Source organism: Myxocyprinus asiaticus, chromosome 35 (genome assembly GCF_019703515.2).
Source record: "Myxocyprinus asiaticus isolate MX2 ecotype Aquarium Trade chromosome 35, UBuf_Myxa_2, whole genome shotgun sequence".
NCBI lineage: Eukaryota > Metazoa > Chordata > Actinopteri > Cypriniformes > Catostomidae > Myxocyprinus > Myxocyprinus asiaticus.
The window spans coordinates 41,159,673-41,183,270 of record NC_059378.1 but is presented as its reverse complement, the minus strand read 5'-3'; the positions used below and the strand labels follow the sequence as shown (position 1 = coordinate 41,183,270).

General features: G+C 40.2%; 2 protein-coding genes across 3 annotated transcripts; both read left to right on the top strand.

The window, feature by feature from the left end:
• The first annotated feature begins 775 nt into the window (after nt 1-775).
• On the top strand, nt 776-22,835 carry LOC127426485 (GTPase IMAP family member 8-like). Of its 2 annotated transcripts, none has more exons than XM_051673337.1 (9): nt 776-1,003; nt 1,499-1,554; nt 6,274-6,951; nt 7,054-7,872; nt 7,989-8,054; nt 18,744-18,845; nt 18,992-20,521; nt 22,571-22,633; nt 22,752-22,835. In XM_051673337.1, the coding sequence occupies exons 2-7, from the start codon at nt 1,524-1,526 to the stop codon at nt 19,162-19,164; spliced, it is 1,869 nt and encodes a 622-aa protein (XP_051529297.1). In that variant the 5' UTR covers nt 776-1,003; nt 1,499-1,523; the 3' UTR covers nt 19,165-20,521; nt 22,571-22,633; nt 22,752-22,835. The 2 variants fall into 2 exon arrangements, with proteins under 2 accessions (XP_051529297.1, XP_051529296.1); XM_051673336.1 differs by lacking the exons at nt 22,571-22,633; nt 22,752-22,835 and adding exons at nt 20,911-21,586; nt 21,696-21,839.
• Nucleotides 20,512-21,569, top strand: LOC127426410 (GTPase IMAP family member 9-like). The gene is made up of 2 exons (XM_051673193.1): nt 20,512-20,521; nt 20,911-21,569. Exons 1-2 carry the CDS (start codon nt 20,512-20,514, stop codon nt 21,567-21,569), a joined length of 669 nt encoding a protein of 222 aa, XP_051529153.1.
• Nucleotides 22,836-23,598: the final 763 nt, after the last annotated feature.

The following is a 23,598-nucleotide window of genomic DNA, read 5'->3' as shown; positions in this document are numbered from 1 at the left end:
CATAACGAGGCCGTTTTTTAATGGATGTTTATGGAGGAGATGCTTCATTACGCTGAATAAACTGAGGAAACAGCTCATCATATAATGATTTGACCACCTTTCCGCCAATCTTCAACATATGTTACACTAAAAAATCCTTTAGGAGTGAACTATGTGTGGAGTTTAGTACAATAAAATAACTGTTTTATAAGAGAAGACACGGACAATTTTGCCACAGGTAGATGCCAGTTTACGGCTCTCCCCATTCGTTTGTATGGTATCCGCAAACGATGACTTACTGTCGTAACACGCAAGTTGACCGTTACAGTTTCTGTTGGGTGAAGGATCTCTGGTGGAGTCTAAATTTTGAAAACAGACGATAGACTGATATGTCTCATTCTTATTCAGATTTTAGAAATGTACTTTTCTGTACAGTGTGATTATAAAAACAACAAATAAGAAGTCACGACTCATGTGTAACAACATAGGAATAATGCAACCTACAACATTATTTACAATATATTTCACTTATGTAATGAATTTTAACATATTTTCACATCACACGAACGTAATAACATACAAATTAAAATCCGTTGAGTTGACAAATCGTTAAAAGGGGACAACCACAATAATGAGATTTTCCTGAGCATAAAATATAGCCTAAATTAAGACTGAAAGACTGAAATTTAGATTTGAAGTAGTAGTTAAATTATGTTTACTGCGATCTGTGGCCAGCAGGGGAGGCAATCACACCTCAAACGTGCTTCTTTAAAAAAAAAAAAAAAAGAAAAACAAAAAAAAAGGTTTTGTTTCACTTTCACCTTTTTCATCATTAGGGTTTCCGCTATCAAAATTGATTAAGTCAAACACATTACTCTTTATTATTTTAAAATGCATGTTTAAATGCATTTGCACAGAGTTGTTATAATTTTTGGTAGTTTCGACGTTTTGGTTATAATTAAATCTTTTTACTGAGAATTTCTTCATACGCAACAACAGGAAAAGTCAAGCAGTGCCATTTTAGGTAAGACACCTCTTGACCTACTGTTTTAATATATAATCTATCATTGTACGTATTAGCTTACATTTAAAGGGCTATATCTGACAAATAATAAATAAACGAATTAATAAACAAATATATTTCAACACTGCAGGTAAATATACGAATATGAAAACGCACGTTTGTTATTTCTGAACTTATTCTACATTACATACTGGTTTATGAGTAAAATTACTTGTTTTTCTAGCGATTATTATTTTTTGTTTTGTTTTGATGGACATGACAACAGGGCGATGAGGGATTGACATACAGTGTTTTTGCATTGTTCCCCTGATGAAACATTACAAATAGACAAAGAAAAGCTCCAGACAACATGAGTTGTGGAAAATTAGATGTGATATAAGAGCTTTTTAATAGCTTTATCCAGTTGTCATTGAAGAGAAGTGTTTTATAAGACACGATGCATACTATGTCGTTTGAGGTGTCAAATCTGTACTGTACCCCTTTACTCTTATACAGGCAGTGAAGCTCATGGAATAAGAAAATGTCCAAAGTACGAGTAGAGGATCAGAAAGGTAGGTAGTCATAAAGAATGTAACTTTCCTCATTAACTCAACCTAAGTGTGTTGTAGCCTTGTGCAGGGGCGGAAAAGTGGCCCTGGACATTCTGGCCCATAGTGGCCCATAACGGCTCATTGATTTCATTTTCCAGCTCAATTTCACATTTTTGTGTAAAAAAAAAAGAAAATTCTATTGACTGCTAGTCATGACAACAGGCCCCACCAGTGCAAATGATGTCATTACTTTAAAACATATAAAACTGGATTTTTTTTAGAGAAAGCACTAAAAATAAGCACTTTATAGCTCAGACATATAACATGTCCGAAAACTTTTTTCCCAACATACAGATGATAGGTTAAAATGTGCATGAAAGTTCTTCTAAGTTTTTAAAGATCTTAATCACCTTTAAACTTTTTTCTAGAAGTGCAAAAAAACTTTTGTCTTAGTTAATATGAGGGTGTGGAAACAACAAGTATAATAATAATAATAATAATAATAATAATAATAATAATATATTATATATGTAGATATAGCTATAAAAGGTCATAAAATTATGTTTAAAATAGTTAGATGAAGAAAGTGTCACACAGCAGGACACTGATGACAATGCTTAAAATTTTATATCAATTACTTACATAACTGTGTGTAAATGTTTATTTAAAAAAAAAGTTTGGAATAATGTACAGATTTTGCTCTTATGGAAAGAAATTGGTAGTTTTATTCACCAAAGTGGCATTCAACTGATCACAATGTATAGTCAGGACATTAATAATGTGAAAAATTACTATTACAATTTGAAAAATATGTTCAGAACTTCTTAAACTATTTCAAAGAGTTCTCATCAAAAATCCTCCACGTGCAGCAATGACAGCTTTGCAGATCCTTGACATTCTAGCTGTCAGTTTGTCCAGATACTCAGGTGACATTTCACCCCACACTTCCTGTAGCACTTGCCATAGATGTGACTGTCTTGTCGGGCACTTCTCACGCACCTTACAGTCTAGCTGATCCCACAAAAGCTCAATGGGGTTAAGATCCATAACACTCTTTTCCAATTATCTGTTGTCCAATGTCTGTGTTTCTTTGCCCACTCGAACCTTTTCTTTTTGTTTTTCTGTTTCAAAAGTGGCTTTTTCTTTGCAATTCTTCCCATAAGGCCTGCACCCCTGAGTCTTCTCTTTACTGTTGTACATGAAACTGGTGTTGAGCGGGTAGAATTCAATGAAGCTGTCAGCTGAGGACATGTGAGGCGTCTATTTCTCAAACTAGAGACTCTGATGTACTTATCCTCTTGTTTAGTTGTACATCTGGTCTTCCACATCTCTTTCTGTCCTTGTTAGAGTCAGTTGTCCTTTGTCTTTGAAGACTGTAGTGTACACCTTTGTATGAAATCTTTCAAAGCATTGTATAGCCTTCATTCCTCAAAACAATGATTGACTGAAGAGTTTCTAGAGAAAGCTGTTTCTTTTTTGCCATTTTTGACCTAATATTGACCTTAAGACATGCCAGTCTATTGCATACTGTGACAACTCAAAAACAAACACAAAGACAATGTTCAGCTTCATTTAATGAACCAAATATCTTTCAGCAGTGTTTGATATAATGGCAAGTGATTTTCTAGTACCAAATGATCAATTTATCATGATTACTCAAGGATAAGGTGTTGGAGTGATGGCTGCTGTCTAGATTTGATCAAAAATTACTTTTTTCAAATAGTGATGGTGCTGTTTTTTACATCAGTAATGTCCTGACTATACTTTGTGATCAGTTGAACGCCACTTTGCTGATTAAAGTACCAATTTCCTTCCGAAACAGCAAAATCTGTACATTATTCCAAACTTTTGGCCGACAGTGTATATATATAAACAAATATAAATGTACTGTATGTTAAAAAATAAACATACCTCTTAAAGTGTAGAACTTTGCAGATATTTTGCAGATTAATTAATTGCTCATATTTTCACTCTGTGTGAGTTTGTTGCGTCTTTATATCTGCAATGTTTTAATTCCCCAGATTATTCTTGAGAAAAAGTGAAAAGCCCAATGCTTTGACAAGTGCTGTTTCTGCTATCCTTTAAACAAAGTAAACCTCAAAGACTCAAATTGCCACAAAGTAATCTTATTTTCTGCATTTTTATCAGGTGTGAGAAATATTCAGCAAGCCGCACTTCAGCTTCCTGTTTTATGAATAAATTATCCATATGACTATGTACTGCTCATAGCTTTACTGTTTGCAGATTTTATATACACTGCTGTTATTACATTTGTTTTAACTTGCAGTTATTTGTCATTTTGCGATTATTCAGAGCTCATCTTATACTTAATATGTTGTCTTTGGTTGTCACCATTATTGTGATTTGTATGTCAATAGATGAGGTCACACGAGTTAATGCACATGAACAGAAATGCATTACAGTGTGTAAGTCATTTCAAAATAAAAGTCCTAAATTTTTTTTTCAAATATAAGCCGTTGTATTGGCTTTAATTTGCAGAGTTCATTGAATATTCGCTCTGTAATGGGGTCTGCGTGGGCACGTTGGAGCTTAGGGTGGCTGCATATTTCGCTTGTAGGACGGGCCGGTACTTGCATAGCAATGGGCCGACCCAAATTACCCAGCGGCCCACCAGAAAAGCTCCTGGTGTTCCCAATGACTAGTCCACCCCTGGCCTTGTGTTAAAGAGCTTGGCTGACCACAAGAAGTGATCTGTGAATCTTCATAATTTAGTCACCGCCATGTTGTTCCAATATGGTTTCATTGTCTCTCATCCCTCGAACACAAAATGTGAACTTTTGACAAAATATCCTGGCTGCTTTTTTTTTTTCCATATAATGAAAGTGAATGGGGACTGGAGATGTCAAGCAACTAAATTATAAAAAAAGCCACATGAAAAGAGCACAAAATGTTCATAGATCTTCTAAAGTCATACAGTAGCTTTCAAATAAAACATGGCGCCAATGATGTTTGGTCATCAGACCATTTCAAAGCTTTGATGGAAGGGAAGATTTTCATTTCAAAATGATTTAAATTTCAATCTGTTCCTCACTTAAAGCTTTTGAATTTCTGTAGAAGACTTGGAATATAGCACATAATTTGTATTGACTGACTTTTTGGAGCTTGACAAACCCAATACCTGTTCACTTTCATTATACTTTTATGCTCTTCCATTAAAAGAGAAGCCAAATCTTTCTTCAATATTAGAAAGTGAGTCATATGTGTTTGGAACAACATGAGGGTAAATAGTGAAACTGTCACTTTAACCAAGGTTTGCTCAAGGGGAACTGAACCCAAGGCTCCAGACTAACATTTTACAGTAGTTCTCTAGCACATGATGATGACAGAAACTAATAAAAAAAAAGTAATATTATTATTGAATTGCATTGCACAAATATGTGCAGTTATAAACAATATTGCATATTTTGAGGACTGCAATATTGAGGACTGAGTTTGTCTGACTGTGCAACTGAGTTGGGACTCCTTAAAGGCCAAAGTATACTTCTGTTGTCCACATTGCTGACCGGAATGCTCACAGTATGCGTGACATAAATTTCGTCATCAGTACAGTCTGTGCAGACTGTCTGCACATGGGTTAGATTTTCTCGACACGCAGACAGTCCTCGTCTGTGCACATTGTCGGCGCATGCACCTGCCATTGACTGTACTAAATGAGTAACATAAAGCAGTTGTAGTGCGTATGCATCGAACGCGTTGGTATTTGACTGTGTTTAAAAGAGAATACTTTGAAAGGCTGAGCGCTAGATGTGGAAAACAACCTTAACAGATTCCTTTCATTATGGGTGGTCTTCACGCTCCATTCTCTCCCATTTAAACTCATCCAAATGCAGGAGACCAGGAATGCAAGTTCATTCGAAGAAATTTTGCGTTTGGCTCCCACTGAAAGTTGTAATTTGGTGAACTCTGACCTGCAAATGCATATGAAGAGAGAATGCGTGGCCAGAAGATTGAAACGTCAACACATTGACCACTTGGCTCAATATGAAGAACATAGTGGAATGCCCAATGTACATAGAAAAGGAAATCCTGCCTTAGAGGTAAAAGAGCCATTCACATTTTAGATACAGACATCACCTGTCAGGCAACTCGAGAACGTGCTGGAGCATTAGCTGAACCAGCCTGAAAAGTAGCGTTATTGTAGCATGAACCGAGCTAAAGAAGCACAATTTACCATTGATACCATTGTTGTCGGATTTTACTGCTGATTTGAAATATGTTCTTTGATCGTAATCTTGACAACCGTTTTAGAGATTTCGGTATTTACCCATTCAAGTAGATTGGAGCTGTTTATAATAGCAGACTGAAGTCCGCACTGCTCTGTGATTGCATCATGTCGTGCTGATAATTGATCTGGGTATCAAGTAAGGAGCGTTTTCCATTTGAGGTTTGTCATATGCAACAAAAAACGGCAAAGAGAAAGGGAGAGAGTTGCCAACTCTATAGTCGCACAGGCAGGAAAAATTTACATTTAATCGCAGTCTGGAGCCCTGGAACCCATAATTTAACATGATGCCTGTCTGTGTTGATATCATGCATGTGCAGCAGTGCACTGCAAATCGTGGTAACAAATTTCAGCATGCCCGATCATTAATGATAACTATAGAATCTATTTACAAAGAATACCTTTGTGGCACTTTTGTTTCATTCTGTGTTTGGGTTGGTTATCCGTTTGGTACACTGCTAATTATTCTCCTCTATTTCCCCTTTGTGGTCACCCAGAGGTGAGGGCAGCACTACTTGGATGGCACAGCTCAGGGAAGACATCAGTGATCAACACTATATTGGCGGCCAGTGAAGTAGAGATAAAGGAATTGACAGATGAAAATGTGAAGAGAGAGGGATTTATTGATGGGAAAAGAGTCTACTTGGTTGAGACACCAGGCTGGTGGAAAGAGTTCAGTTTAAATGATTTATCAAACATTTCTAAACAGCAGTTGGTGCGCAGAGTGTCTCAGTGTTCACCTCATGCTGTCATAATCACCATTCAGGCAGATTTTAAATTTACTGAATCTGATGGAAAAATTTTGGTTGAACACGTCGAGCTACTTGGTCCAAATGTCTGGGCACATACTATAGTACTCTTCACAAGAGGGGACTTGATTAAAGAGAAAGACATAGAGCGACATATTCAGAGAGCAGGACCAGCGCTCAAGCGGCTCATTGAAAAGTGTGGAAATGAATATCATGTTTTTAATAATTCTAACCATCATGACAAAACTCAAATCACAGAGCTGCTAGTGAAAATTGAAGGAATTGTCAAAAAGAATGATGGCAAGCACTTGAACATTGACCTAAAAAAAGTAAAGGAACTCAACATCAAGTGGGAGGAAATTCAGACGAGAGCAAGTGCTAGAAAATGCAAAGTACAGGCGCAAAGTTCAATAATTCAAGAAAGAGGTGAGTGACAGATATTCAATCTTTTGCCTAATTCTGTACACAGATTCAGAGACTGTAAAACAGATTCTTTATTCTCTTTTTTCAACTAATCTTTAATCTCAGCCTACGTGCGTCGTCTTGAGGAGATCAGAGTAGTTCTTCTGGGATGGGTGATCGCTGGAAAAAGTCTTGCTGGAAACACCATCTTGAACCAGGATGAATTTGTCACAGGAGGGAGAACAGAAAAGGGAACAAGAGGCTTCAGCAATGTGGACGGAAGGAAAATTACCGTACTGGACACTCCAGGCTGGTGGAAGTATTTTGCATCAGAATTAAACCCAGATTTTGTTAGATCTGCAATTCTAGACAGCGTTTCAGAATGTAAGAAATTTCCTCATGCCATGATCCTAGTGATTCCGGCAGATACTTCATTTCAGAAAGAACAAAAAAGTATCATTCAAAAAAATATGGCCATCCTTGGTGAGGACGTTTGGAGACACACCATAGTTTTGTTCACGCTGGGCGACAAACTTCCTGTCGTCTCAATCGAGGAGCACATTGAGAGTGAAGGAGACTCCCTCCAGTGGCTGATTGAGAAATGTGGGAACAGATATCACGTCTTTGACAACACAGACAGGAAGAATCGAGATCAAGTCACAGAGCTGCTCCAGAAGATTGATCAGATGGTGGCAGGAAACTGTTTGTTCCGTCTTGACACTAAAGCGAAATACCATGATTTAGAGTCGCATCTTCAGAGAACTGATACCCAAGAAAATGTGACGATGGATGAGATCAAACTGAAGGATGTCAGCCACTTTCTGGATGAGGGGATTAACAGGAAGGCAAAAGAGATAAGAGAGAAGATAGAAAGCTTATGGATGGATATCATGGAAGAAAACCTATACCTTGATGAATATAGAAGTATGGATTCTCCAATTAACTGTACGTTGGTACTTCTTTATACTTTATTTGTTTTTACATAATATGTAAAATATATTATACATAATAGATATTTTAAGAGTACTTTCCATTTTCATTAAATTTTGTCTCATATGTAGTTCAAAATGAATCTCCTAAATCCTCTGAACCAGCGGAAGTGATCACTACACCTCAACAGAACAGTAGTAAGTAGAGTTTCTTTTCAAGAAGGCAACTTCAACACTGCGTCAGAAGCTGGCGCTATGGAAGCACTCTTCAGGGGGCATTGACTTTGAAACTCTAAACCATCATGCCAATTTGATTGGCTGGTAAAGCTTTGCGCTCTGCCTATGCTGATGTTATCATGAGCATATAAGCCGGAGCCCAGTGTTACACCATCAGAATTTTCCTTTTTCAGGGCAGAATTTTCTTTTTCCCTGCTGTGTTCGAGCAAAAGAAGCAACCCTTCAAAAACTTTTCCGTGTTTTAAGTGTTTACATTGCACTCCTAAAAGTGTATATTGAAGAAACTAAAAGAGTCACCTGCTTAAAGCACATCTATTTAAAGATGGCAATGTTTCACAAGTTTTTCCACTGGTGAGCAATATATCACTCTGTCTGACTGGCATGAGTGCTGTTCCCTAACAGTGCTCATTGAAAATGTTTGCGTTCAATGTGAGCGCATAAAACTTATGACACTTTTTCTCTAGCGGCTCGCTTTCATTCTGAAAGAGGAAGCCGCTCCATCCTGCCTGCTCCTCTACGGCTTCCGAGAGATCAGGAGTTGATATAGAGCACTGAGATTTAAGGAGGGTTTGTCATAGGCTCATGCCTTGCATGCCTTTTTCTCTATATTAAAAGGTTTGCCCATTCAGGACGACCACTGTATTTAGCCTGGGCTGAGCCCTTGCTGAAACAGCGCTCAGTGAGATTGATTTTATTCATGGTGAACACATGAAACTCAACACTCTTCTCTCTCAGCAAGAGATGCTAAATGCTTTCGTTCTGAAATCCGAAGCCACTCCCCTCTCTTCCCAATTGCTCTTCTGCTGCTCTCAAGACATCTTATGAGTAGGACACGAGAGGAAGGGATACAGTGCATGGAGATTTTAGGAGGTTTTTTTTTTTTCGCAAGCTCAAGCCTTGCATGCCGCATTTTCCTCCATATCAAGCAGCTTCACCTGAAAGTGACAGTCTGTGCCCCAGAATCGGCGCACATTATACAATCATGTTCGGCAGAGATGAAGGGGATTCTATAATGTTATGCACTCAGGGTTAGAAACAGAACAAAGCAGCCTCTGAGACTGTGTTGCTTGAGGTTTTTTATTTGAGCTTTAAAAACAGGGTCACCTTTCCTTCCAAATATGAAACTCGACTCGGTTGCATTTCGGCACACATGACCAACTAATGGTTTCAGTCCATTATCCTATGCTTGACAAGGTTTAAGCTTGAGAGAACCCTGCCATTGGAAAAAGGCAAAAGGTGTTCACTGTGTCGGCGGGCCTTCGAGCTTCACCACCGGTGCTGCCCTTTCCAGAGTTTCATGTTTTGACTAGACATTCTACCTATTTAGTGGATATATCCAGGTCTCTGGTGCAGCCGCCTTTGCAGTGCTTGTTTAAATGGCAATGCCAAGAATTGGCACTCCGGTCACCAAAATCTGTGCCCAGGAAATTGGCAGTTCTATGGGTGGCATGGTGTCAGTGGAATGACACCCCTGGCAAAAATTACCAGGAATTCACTTCTCACTTTACCTACCATTGTAAGCCAGGATTGAGAGTGTGACACCTCCACAGTAGCACAGGACAGTTAGCCCTGTTTTTACTGTTGTTGACGCCATGCCAGAAGACTGCCAACTCAGACCTTGTTTGCGAGGCATGCATGCTGGATAGACCCTGTGCAGCGGATTCTTCCGTATTCCCAGAACAACGCTCTTGCTTTCCCCACTGATGTATGCTGGGAATGAGAACACTATCTCAATCTTTACTGTTGGCGGTATGCCAGAAGAATGCCATGCCCCAGCACAACAGACAGACCTTGTAGCGACTGCATGAAGCACAAACATTTTTATAAAAGTGAGCAAAAATCCAGTCTCGGTTGCGCAGAGCAACCACCCACCGATGGTGAGTGACGTTCAGCCGCAGAGCACACTGCAGGTGTATATATATAGAGAGAGAGAGAGAGAGAGTCAGAAGTTTACATACACCTTAGCCAAATGTATTTAAACTCAGTTTTTCACAATTCCTGACATTTAATCATAGAAAACATTCTCTGTCTTAGGTCAGTTAGGATCACTACTTTATTTTAAGAATATGAAATGTCAGAATAATAGTAGAGAGAATTATTTATTTCAGCTTTTATTTCTTTCATCACATTCCCAGTTGGTCTTTACATACACTTTGTTAGTATTTGGTAGCACTGACTTTAAATTGTTTAACTTGGGTCAAATCTTTTGGGTAGCCTTTCACAAGCTTCTCACAATAAGTTGCTGGAATTTTGGCCCACTCCTCCAAACAGAACTGGTGTAACTGTGTCAGGTTTGTAGGCCTCCTTGCTCGCACACGCTTTTTCAGTTCTGCCTGCAAATTTTCTATCGGCTTTGTGATGGCAACTCCAATACCATGACTTTGTTGTCCTTAAGCCATTTTTCCACAAATTTGGAGGTATGCTTGGGGTTATTGTCCATTTGGAAGACCCATTTGCGACTGAGCTTTAACTTCCTGGCTGATGCCTTGAGATTTTGCTTCAATATATCCACATAATTTTAATAACATGATGCTGCCACCCCCATGCTTCATGGTTGGGATGGTGTTCTTCGGCTTGCAAGCCTCACCCTTTTTTCTCCAAACATAACGATGGTCATTATATCCAAACAGTTCAATTTGTGTTTCATCAGACCAGAGGACATTTCTCCAGAAAGTAAGATCTTTGTCCCCATGTGCACTTGCAAACTGTTGTCTGGCTTTTTATGGTAGGTTTAGAGCAGTGGCTTCTTCCTTGCTGAGCAGCCTTTCATGTTATGTCCATATAGGACTCATTTTACTGTGGATATACAGTTGTGCTCAAAAGTTTGCATACCCTGGCAGAAATTGTGAAATTTTGGCATTGAGTTTGAAAATATGACTGATCATGTCTTTTTTTTAAGGATAGTGATCACATGAAGCCATTTATTATCACATAGTTGTTTGGCTCCTTTTTAAATCATAATGATAACAGAAATCACCCTATTGGCCCTGATCAAAAGTTTACATACCCTTGAATGTTTGGCCTTGTTACAGACACACAAGGTGACACACACAGGTTTAAATGGCAATTAAAGTTTAATTTCCCACACCTGTGGCTTTTTAAATTGCAATTAGTGTCTGTGTATAAATAGTTAATGAGTTTGTTAGCTCTCATGTGGATGCACTGAGCAGGCTAGATCCATGAGGAGCAGAAAAGAACTGTCAAAAGACCTGCGTAACTGTCATGTGTATTTTGTTGATTCATGTCTTTTATTTTGAAATGTTTAGTTTCTGTTTCCCTTGTCATGTGATTCCTGTTTTCCCTCCATGTTCATGTGTCATGTTTTCATTGGTTTATTGTTCAATTAGCTTGTTACGAGTTCTGTTTGTTCATTGGTTTATGTTCTCCCATGTCTTGTATTTAAGCCCTCATGTTTGCATTGTCTAGTTGTCAAGTATTGAATGTGAATGTTGATGTAAGGTTGGATCAAGTGAAGTCTTCCTTATAGTCAATTCATAGTCAAGTTCATGTTTATGTTTTATGTTTCATGTTTGTAGTTAGGGTTATAGGTTATCACGTTTGTAAATAAACTGCACTTGGGTTCTCTCATCTTCACATCATCATCTTCATCATTGCCAGCAGCCACTCGTTACAGAATACCAGAACCCAGCAATCCAGCTCCTCCGTCTACGTCAGGGGTATTGTCCTCTGGAGGATTATGTGGAGGACTTTTGCTCTCTGGCCTGCCAGGTGGACTTTAATGTGGTGGCCCTCAAGGACTGTTTCCGATTTGGACTTAATGAGCCCATCTCTTCTCTGATGCCAGGCGGTCAGATTACCCACAGCCTGGCTCAATATATTGACCTCACCCTGCAGATTATTGGTTCCACATTCACTGTGGGGGAGGCGGATGCCGAGCCGGAGTCCCACGTCATGGTCGACGAGCCAGCGTCCCACGTCATGGTCGACGAGCCAGCGTCCCACATCATGGCCGCCGAGCCAGAGTGTCACGTCATGGCCGCTGAGCCAGAGTTCATAGTCATGGTAGCTGAGCTAGCGCCATCTTTTGCTCCATGCCACATCACAGCAACGCCTCAGCCTGCTCCATGCCACGTCACAGCCACACCTGAGCAGTTGGTCCTGGAGATGTTTCCCACCCTTATACCCACACTTATTTCTCCTGAGCAGGCAAGGGAAACTTTCGGCCCTCCGACCCCGCCTGGACCTCCGAGCCTTGGATTTCGCCTTGGCCTGTTGGTCCCTCGACATTGCCTCAGCTCTGCGTTCCCTCGGCTCCACTGCGGTCCTTCAGCCTGTCGGCTTTGCCGGGGTCCCTCGTCCCTCCGGCTCCTCCTTGGTCTGTCAGTCACCTGGATCCACCTTGGCTCTCTGATCCTCTGGCTGCGCCTCATCCCTCCGATCTGTCAGCTCCACTGGGGACCTCCTTCCCTACGGCTCCACCTTGGTCCTCAGTCCCACTGGCTCCACCGCAGTCTTCCGATCCCCCAGCTCCACCTTGCTCCTCTGAGCCTCCAGCGCCACCTTGGTCTTCCCTGCCATCGGCTCCACCCTGGCCCTTTGAGTCTCCATGGCTCCGCCCCTCGAGCCTCTCATGGGTCCACCCCCCACGGACTCTGCCCTGGTCCCATACCCCTCACCCTTTCTCGCCACACCACAACTCAAGACAACCCCCCCCCCCCCCCCCCCCCCCGGCTCCCTACGGAACTTAGGATTTAAGTCATGTTTTACGTGTTTTGTTTATGTGTTGGGGCATCGGGAGCCGCCCCTTAGTGGGGGGGATATGTCATGTGTATTTTGTTGATTCATGTCTTTTATTTTGAAATGTTTAGTTCCTGTTTCCCTTGTCATGTGATTCCTGTTTTCCCTCCATGTTCATGTGTCATGTTTTCATTGGTTTATTGTTTAATTAGCTTGTTATGAATTCTGTTTGTTCATTGGTTTATATTCTCCCATGTCTTGTATTTAAGCCCTCATGTTTGCTTTGTCTAGTTGTCAAGTATTGAATGTGAATGTTGATGTAAGGTTGGTTCAAGTCAAGTCTTGCTCATAGTCAAGTCATAGTCAAGATCATGTTTATGTTTTATTTTTCACATTTGTAGTTAGGGTTATAGGTTATCACGTTTGTAAATAAACTGCACTTGGGTTCTCTCATCTTCACATCATCGTCTTCTTCATTGCCAGTGCCAGCCATCGTTACAGTAACAAGGTAATGGAACTTTATAAAGATGGAAAAGGATATAAAAGATATCCAAAGCCTTGAAAATGCTGGTCAGTACTGTTCAATCACTTATTAAGAAGTGGAAAATTCAGCGATCTCTTGATACCAAGCCAAAGTCAGGTAGACCAAGAAAGATTTCTGCCACAACTGCCAGAAGAATTGTTCGGGATACAAAGAAAAACCCACAGGTAACCTCAGGAGAAATACAGGCTGCTCTGGAAAAAGACGGTGTGGTTGTTTAAAAATAAATGGTTTCATATGATCATTATCCTTAAATAAAACACAGGTTTTTTTTGCATGATCAGTCATATTTTCAAAATCAATACCAAAATTTCACAATTTCTGCCAGGGTATGCAAACTTTTGAGCACAACTGTAGATACTTGTCTGCCTGTTTCCTCCAGCATCTTCACAAGGTCCTTTGCTGTTGTTCTGGGATTGATTTTCACTTTTCACACCAAACTACATTAATCTCTAGGAGACAGAATGCATCTCCTTCCTAAATGGTATGATGGCTGCATGGTCCCATGGTGTTTCAACTGGCATACTATTGTTTGTACAGATGAAAGTGGTACCTTCAGGCATTTGGAAATTGCTCCCAAGGATGAACCAGACTTGTGGAGGTCCACAATTTTATGCTGAGGTCTTGGCTGATTTCTTTTAATTTTCCAATGATGTCAAGCAAAGAGGCACTGAGTGTGAAGGTAGGCCTTAAAATACATCCACAGGTACACCTCCAAATGACTCAAATTATCCTATTGGCCTATCAGAAGCTAATTGGCTGATTGCCTAAAGTCTTGACATCATTTTCTGGAATTTTAAGCTGCTTAAAGGCACAGTTAACTTAGTGTATGTAAACTTCTGACCCACTGGAATTGTGATACAGTCAAGTAAAAGTGAAACAATCTGTCTGTAAAAAATTGTTGGAAAAATGACTCACGTCATGCACAAAGTAGATGTCCTAAACAACTTGCCAAAACTATAGTTGCTAATATGAAATCTGTGGAGTGGTTAAAAAATTAGTTTAAATGACTTCAAGCTAAGTGTATGTAAACTTCTGACTTCAACTGTATATATATATATATATATATATATATATATATATTGTGATATTGTTGAAAGTTCCTTATCAAGAAGGAAGGAGTCAGGAAGCAACGAAGCAGTTCAGGCAAGTGTTTATTTTCTGCCCTCTCACACAGTTCACGCAATCGTCCTTGGTGGCTTCGTAACTCAAGGTGCTAAAACAGGTTTCTTAATGGTTCAACAACATAAAATTTCTTAAACAAATTTTCAATAACATAAACTCTGTAAACACGCCAACACCACACTCTCGTGTCACTCTCTCCCTCTCTGGTGTGTTTGGGCTGCTTTTGAGGTCTCCGTCTGCTATCACTGTAACAAGAATCAGCTGTTAGAAATTACGCCAGCCAGTTTGATGAACAACAGCACTCCCTCTCTCGCGCAAACAGACACACGACCATGCCCCCCATCAACACATATCCCCACCACCCGACTCAGGCCGGGGCAACATCCAGCCTGTCAACCCTCCCCCATTTCTGGAGAGAAAGTCAGCCACAGCCATCTGCACCTCCGGTCTGTGGATCACCTCAAATTTGAATGGCTGAAGCACCAGGTACCAATGGGTGATCCACGCATTGGTATCCTTCATGCGGTGGAGCAACTGGAGTGGGGTGTGATCTGAACAGAGGGTGAAGACCCTCTTCAGCAGGTAGTAGCAGAGAGCAAGTATGGCCCGCTTGATCGCCAGACACTCCTTCTCAGTGGTGCTGTACTTGTTTCCCTCAGAGAGAGTTTGCGGCTAATGTACAGCACCCAGCCCTCTGTCGGATGCAGTTGATCTGTGATTGAAGTGATTTGATTTTGATTTGATTTGATTTGATGTATCCGTCTGCAAAATAAAGGGGAGAGAGAAGTTCGGAGCATGTAAGAGCGGCCCCCCATGAGCAGATTTGACTTTAGGAAAGCCTGTTGGCATGACTCCGTCCACTGCACCGGATCGGGAGCCCCCTTTCTAGTGAGATCAGTCAAAGGGCTGGTGACGTCAGAGTAACTAGGCACAAACCTTCGGTAGTAGCTAGCTAGCCCCAGGAACTGTCTCGCCTCCTCTTTGGTCTTGGGCCTTGGGCAGGCCGCGATCGCTACGGTTTTGTTAATTTGGGGTCGTACCTGCTCATGACCTAAGTGAAACCCCAAATACCGAACTTCCAACCACCCAAATGCGCACTTCTTCGGGTTGGCCGTGAACCCTGCCCTTCTCAACAACCTTAGGACGGCTCTCAGATGTTGCATGTGCCACCGCCAATCATTGCTATATGAGTTTGTGCACGAACTTATGAATCATATTTTTTAGGGTTTTATTAAATCACTCAACCAACCCATCGGTTTGAGGGTAATAAACGCTGGTACAGATTGATTTAATCCCCAATAATTCATACAGTTCGCGTAGTGTACGGGACATGAACTTTGTGCCTTGATCAGTGAGGATTTTTTTTTAATCCCCACCCAGGAGATAATTTTGAAGAGTGCCTCCACAACACTATGTGCTGAGATGTTGCACAGGGGCACTGCTTCCGGATATCACGTTGCATAATCCACCAGGACTAATCCACCATGGCACTTTTGGGGTGGCTAGTGGATTCACCAACTGACATTCACGGCGTGGTGCACACAACCTGCGAATGTCTCCGTGAATGCCTGGCCAAAAAATAAAAATAACAGGCCATTATTCGGTTGAGTGTTTTTTCCTGTCCTTAATGGCCAGCCATCAGATTATGGTGAGCTGCCTGGAAGAGAGTTTCCCGACAGCTCTTCGGCACTAATAACTGGGTTGTACTCTCTTTTGTTTGAGTGTCCTGTGTCACTTGATACAATCGATCTTTAATAATTGCAAAATATGGGTATGCGAGCGCGACGTTAGGCTGGAGCTGTTGACCATCGATTACTCTCTCTTGGTCAAAAGTGTGTTTGAGGGACTCGTCACATGACTGCTCTAGAGGGAAATCCTCTTCAGGGAACTCCCTCAGGGTGGGAATTCCCTTTCTTGCGTCATTTTGATGCACAGCAGACATAGACGGCCCTGGCACCACCTCTCCCACCATTGCATTGCACGTCACATACCAAGACATTTCACAGGACCCATCCACACATATTTCCCTTAATAAATACTTAAAATCATGCCAATTCATCCCCAAAATCAGTGGATGGGTAAGGCGGGAATTAATCACAGCCTCTACTCTATGCTTTCTCCCTCTGAACAGTATCTCAGTGGTAACCACCGGACATGTGTGAATATCCCCATTAACACACTGCACTTTCACCCATCTATTTGTGCCCAATGCCCCATCTTGTACCAAGCGTTGGTGGATAGAGGTTTGGGAACAGCCAGAATCCACCAATGCTTGATATGTACTGTATCCCCCTGGTTACTCACTGATACGCCCCCAGCTCAATCGGGGGCGGCCTGTGGAACGTTGGGGATCCAGACATGGGTCCCCACCTCCATCACAGGACACTGGTCTTGGAAATGTCCTGGCTCACCGCAGCTCCAACAGACTGGCCCAGGCTTCCCTATTACACCCGTGGGGCTGGGCTCATCAACCTGGGAGGGATAGCGGGGAGAGACAGGGTTAACAGGGGACACAGGCGGGGGGAAAGACCCCCCTAACCAAGAAAGAGGTTTGGGCATGGGACTGCCCTGTATCCTGGGGGCAGAGATGGGATGGAAATGGGATGGGCGGGGGTGGGGTTTGGGGGCAGGAGAGAGAGAGAGAAGAGAGCGAGTGAGTCTCCGGTTCACTGCTTCCCAGGAATGCCGTCATGTAATCCTCGGCCAGCTGGACAGCTTCCTCCAGCGATGCCAGACAGTGGCACTGGACCCACATGGCCATACCACAGGGCAGCTGGGAGATTAATTGCTCCAGTACCACCAGATCTATGATGTCCTGAGTGCCGCTGGTTCCCTCAGCCAACAACCATTTCCGGCAGGCATCATGGAGGGCCGAGGTGGGCTCTGGGGTCGAGGAAGCAATCCCTCTTGTGAGCAATCAGGCTCCGGAACGCCTGCCGAGCTTCCGCTTGAGCCTGGAGCAGGAGTTGGAAATGCTGCTCCAGGCGCAGCTCCACAAGTGCCTGGTGCAGGGTCTGTTGGATGCCGGCGAGGGTCTTAATCACTTCACCCAGTTGTGAGGATTCCATGACGACGTCACTCCATATGTCCTTGGTTTCGGCACCAGTGTGATATTATTGGAAGTTTGTTTTCAAGAAGGAAGGTGTCGGGAAGCAATGAAGCAGTTCAGGCAAGTGTTTATTTTCTGCCCTCTCACACAGTTCACGCAGTCATCCTTGGTGGATTCTTAACTCAAGGTGCTCAAACAGATTTCTTAATGGTTCAACAACATACAATTTCTTAAACAACTTCTCAATAACATAAACTCTCTGTAAACACACCAACACCACACTCTCGTGTCGCTCTCTCCCTCTCTGGTGTGTTTGGGCTGCTTTTAAAGTCTCCCTCCGCTATTTAATTCTACCAGGAGTATGGCCTCCTCCTAGGCATGAGCAAAGGGCTTGTCTTTAGAAGACATGTCTGGCTGCAGGTTGGGCTTTCCCTAACACCTTTACCAGGTTTAATAACCTGCATGTACTGTATCTTCCCTCTCTTCCCAGATCTTTACAGAGGAAGAAGGTTGATCACTGACCAATTGGCTAATACTGGTGTTAGATTCCCACTGCACCCCTCCTTCCCACTAACCGGGAAAATGTGTTGAGACATTGCTTCACTACCTGGCATGGCTAGTGTCTCTGTCTTGACACCGAGTTGTTGGTTTATTATTTTCAATATGAAGGGGTAGCTAAAGCAATGCATTTGACTACACTGTAATGGCTAGAAGCCATTGCACATCAGTGCTACAACATTATGGTATATAGATCCCATAGCATCAGCTTCCCACGCAGTGTCAAAGTTACCTTCTTGAAAGGGAACAACTTGGTTACTCACGTAACCTTGGATCCCTGAAAGGAGGGAACGAGATGCTGCGTAGCTGTGCGCAGTTACTGATTTCGCTGTTAAGGGGCCGAGCGTTACACTGTACTTGCTTTACTAAGAAAATTCTGATGGTGTGACACTGGGCTCTGGCTTCTATGCTCACGATGATGTTAGCATAGGCGGAGCACCATGCTTCACATGCCAATCAAATTGGCACTATAGTATAGGGTTTCAAAGTCAACACCCCACTGAAGGGTTCTCCCAAAGTGTCAACTTCTGATGCAGCATCTCATCCCACCTTCAGAGAACCAAGGTTACATGAGTGAGACGTTTTTGTTTTGTTGGAAATATTTTACAATTACACAGAAGCTGTGCTGATACCCTTTGCATGATGTTGATATTGATAATGTGCTAATCAAATCTTTCAGCTCTTGAAAACATTAAGACACTTCTGGAAAGAGAATTCAGCAGATGGGAAAATGTTATGGTACATGGAGTCCGGAAAAGTTTGCTGGACATTAAATCATTTGGTGAGTTATTGAACTGGAATAGGGCAAATTGCTTTAAACATTTATATTTCACACACTAAATATCACATTTATAATTGTCTTCAGTTTAAATAAGATTACTCAGTACCAATGTACTGACAATGACAAATGACAATTCATATTTTCAGAGCTCTCTCAGGAGGAAAAGATCCAGAAGTCAAAGGAAGCAGTTGAGGAGTGGCTACAGAACCATCGACATTATGTTGAACAAACTATAGACAAAATACAAGATACAGAAACTGTGATCAAGCCAAAGAGACTGAAGACAAGACATGATGATGACATCAGAGAAGTGACTTAAAGCCTACAATAAAACATCAAACCATCAAAAATAAAAAAAGAAACTAAATTGTGTTCATACTCTGTATTTTACTAATGGTGACTCTGACTGTTGTATTATCTGCCATTTCAGTGTCATGTTCTAATGAGAAACAATATTACTATATAATATATTATATTATAACAGACAAGTTTTTTTAATCTCAACCTTCAGATCATTTTATAGCATTGTTACATTTTTATGTGATCACAAATGGGAAACATGTACAGTATGTAAACACCAGTGATTTGTTATTATGTTGTAAAAGCACATCTATATTCCTGTAATACATTATGAGTCATTTTAAAGCTTTAAAGGGCATTTTTGCATTCAAGTCTCAAGAATTTAGCATCGGCAGTTAGCCACTCCTAGCAAATACTGTAACTAGAATATTCTGTGGAAAAATAAACATTTTTGCAAGCAACATGACATAATGGTAGATGTGTTACTGGTGCCCAATGTTTTTGGAAGGAAATTGGGGGGAAGCTATGATGTTATAGCACTGATTCTCCAATTCAAGCTAAATCCCTGCACTTAACAAACACTGAAAAAAATATTTTGGCCTATTTGATTTATACATTTCAATTACATAACCAAATTTAATCAAATTTTATTGTATAATATTTTTTTTTTTTAATTAAAACTTCCAAGTATTTTTTTTTTGTTTGTTTTTTTTTTTACTTTTTGTTAAAGATTGCTCAATTCAATTTAATGGAATATTGTTATGAAATTGAAATGTGTAAATCTTAAAAATAGGCTAAAACATTTGTCTGTGTGTACAGGCACATAAGTGTTATAATATATTGAAAACAATTTTAATTGTGTCCAGAGTAGTGTAGTAAGCAAACCCATCACTGTGTAAACAAGTCAGTTGTCACTAATAAAGGAAGACCAATCCACCTTTCTCTTTGGCTCTGTTTCTTGAACAAATAACACTCTGTTACCCACCGAACACTACCATTTATTAGTATACCAAAGGAAAATGAAATGTGTTTGCATTCTCCCTGAGTAACAGTCATGTTGATTTCTCCTTATTGAGGCTGTTTTCTGAAATTTATTATGGGGAGAAATATTTTTATTGTAAATACTTCTGGTTATCAGTTTTTGTTTGTGTTCATTGTCATATGAGCAGCAAGGCTACCCTGATAATCTGGTTTCAACATTATTTCCATGTTCTTTCACTTTCAGCCATATTGTTTCTGTGTACCAGTTTGTTAAGTCGGCATATACTTTTGTCCATTGTGTAGATTTGTACTGGTTTGATTTTTCTGTCAGGACTTAAAAGTCTTTTTTGGATCACGACACAGAAGCCAAGACCAAGTGAGAAAAATGGATCAAGGTAAAGTTCACGGATTATTTGTAAAGATATCAAATATTACTTTCATTTTTATTTCTTTTCTATGTTTGTTACACATGCTATACATGCACTGACTGCTGTAAAATAAATAAATTGTCTTGTTTTGTCCTACGAATACAAAATGTGTAATATTATAAGAGTTTGACGCTTACGTCCTGATCACTATTCCTGAAAATTCACTTTCTTCTGGTTAACAAGAACTGGGTTGTTTATCAACCACTTAGTAAAATACATGATGTCATATACTCGTTTAAAATAGTTTTAATTCCTATCAAAACTGTCTTGTGTACTTTTATTTCTTTTGAGATAATTAATAACTTCTTTTATGAAATTTGAGGTCTGTTTTCTATTCCCATTCTTCATCTTTTCAGAGCTAAGAGGGGTTGTTCTAGGTTCCCCATCCTTGGAAAAAGCATCAGTGATTAACAGTATTTTAGGTGATGAAGTTGAGTCTGGCAGATTCTTTATACAGTCTGTTAAGCGAGAGATTGAAGTGAATGGGAGAAAGATCACTCTGATTAACACAACCTGCTGGTGGAAGGAGTACAGTTTGAAGGATTTGCCAGAAGTTGTCAGACAGGAACTGGTGTGCAATGTCTTCCTGTGTCCACCAGGACCTCATGTTTTTCTGCTGGTCATTGATCTCAGTTTACATTTTACCCAAGAGCACAGAATCAGTATTGAGGAACATTTTGGTCTTTTTGGAGAGAGAATCTGGTCATATGTCATAGTGCTCTTTACACGAACAGTTTCACTGAAAGATGAATCCATTGAGCAGCACATACAGCGTCAAGGAGAAGATCTGCAACAGATCATCCAGAGATGTGGAGACAGATACCACATATTTGATATTGTAAATAAAGGTAATGGAGTTGAAGAACTGCTTGTCAGGATTGATAGTGTTGTGACTGTAAACAATGGCAAACACTTTGAAACTGATGATGAAAAACTACTTGAGATGAAGAAAAAGAGAGAAGACATCAGAGAGACAGCAAAAGCCAGACAAACAATGGTGCAGGAAAAAAAATGAACTGCTGAAAGAAAAAGGTAAAAGTAAATTACAGAGATATGTAGTACAGATGAACAAATAGTTTTGCCTGATTAGAGTTTTCCAAAATGTTTCATAGAATCCTGACATGCTCATGTGTTCTTGAAGCAGCTGTATTTCCACTCCAAACACTGAGAGTTGTACTGCTGGGGTGGATTGTTTCTGGAAAACGTTCAGCAGGAAACATCATCTTCAATGATGAAGTACTGGAGACAGGAAGAACAAACAAGTGCTTAAAAATATTTGGGGATGTGAATGGCAGAAAGATAACAGTGATGGACACCCCAGGCTGGTGGAAGTATTTCCCAACTAACTGCAATCCAGAGTTTGTGAGGACTGCCATCCTAGAGTGTGTTTCAGGAAGTGAGACATTTCCCAATGCCATGATCTTGACAATTCCTGCAGACACTTCATTTTGGAAAGAACAAAAGAGAATCATTGAAGAAAATATGGCTGTTCTCGGAGAGGAAGTCTGGAGACACACCATAGTTTTGTTCACATGGGGTGACAGATATCCAGACTTGTCAATCGAGGAGCACATTGAGAGTGAAGGAGACTCCCTCCAGAGGCTGATTGAGAAATGTGGGAACAGATATCACGTCTTTGACAACACAGACAGGAAGAATCGAGATCAAGTCACAGAGCTGCTCCAGAAGATTGATCAGATGGTGGCAGAAAACTGTGTGTTCTGTCTCAAAACTCGCTGTGCTGCAGAAATGAATCTTCATGAGACTGACACACAACAAGATCTGGATTCAGATGAAGAAGAAAGTCTGGACCCACAACATGTGCTGAAATTACTAAGTGAAACAACAGATTTAAGGGAATTAAAAATACAACAAAAGAAATATTGATGGATTTCACTGAATATAATGACCTTGCAAGCCAGAGAAGTTTGCTACACCCTAAGTCAGTGATCTTAAAATGAGTTATGAGTTCTCAGTCTTATTTCAGTTCCAGTAATATTGTGTTTTTATTTACAGTTAAAGAGGATGAATCAAATAAATCTTCTGAGACACAGATCAGAAAACATCAACAAGAGATCAGTAAGTAGGGTTTTCCAGTAGAGTGCTTAAAAAAATTTTACATTGTATCTGATTGTAGTTTCAAGAGTTGAATTTGTGCATATAGTTTATTGTGTTTTATACTACATTACTCTTTTAGTTCAAGAGCCAGTTGATGAAAACCTCCAGGATCAGATTAAGAGGGAAGGAAGCAGGTGGGAATCTATAATAATGGAGGGATTCTGGAGGATTTTGCAGAATTCTAAAGCATCAAGCGGTGAGTCACTGAACTGGCAGCAAAGAAATATTTTCTTACACAACGATAACTGAATTTTCATAGCTTTAATCACAGGGAAATTAAATTCATCTTCTCTGGCTAAAATCACATTATCTACCACTCATGCATACTCTTTTGAATTTGTAACATCTATAGATGAAAATGTGATCCAAAGATCAGAGCGTGAGGTGTGGAGGTGGATTCAGAGTTGTGAGAAACACAGCACATCTGGATATGAATCGTTGTCCTAATCTCAGTGATCCAGCTGAAGATCCACAGAATACAGAATAATAATAAAAAACTCAACATCAGATCACATTATCAACAGTTCAGTCAAATAGTGATCAGTGCTTCTGAAATGTTAAACACAAAGAAAAATTTGATTTTCTCCTTGAATAAAATGTACATGTGTAATTTACTGATAATTAAAATGATTTTACTTCATCTTCATAATCCTATACATTCATGTTTCAAATATTAGATTAATTAGCTAAATGTAAGAAATGTGTTTTTTAAGAAATGTTTACCCTAACTTTATAGGCCTATAGAATGACTATATATTTTATTAATCATTTACCTCATTAACCATTAATCATTTACCTTATAAATCAATATCTTACAATAACAGAATATGTTTAGGAATGTAAATTCAGTGCATCTTTAAGGGTAACAAATTATGATGATAATCATGAAATGTTAAAATTATCAACAGTGCACAAAATCTATCTTG

What these genes read in the sequence shown, in the direction of transcription:
- LOC127426485 (XM_051673337.1), top strand. Translation starts at nt 1,524, where the DNA reads ATGTCCAAAGTACGAGTAGAGGATCAGAAAG. An exon ending in TTCAATAATTCAAGAAAGAG is followed by an intron (nt 6,952 to 7,053) that starts GTGAGTGACAGA and finishes CTTTAATCTCAG; the next exon opens with CCTACGTGCGTCGTCTTGAG. An exon ending in TATGGATTCTCCAATTAACT is followed by an intron (nt 7,873 to 7,988) that starts GTACGTTGGTAC and finishes TCTCATATGTAG; the next exon opens with TTCAAAATGAATCTCCTAAA.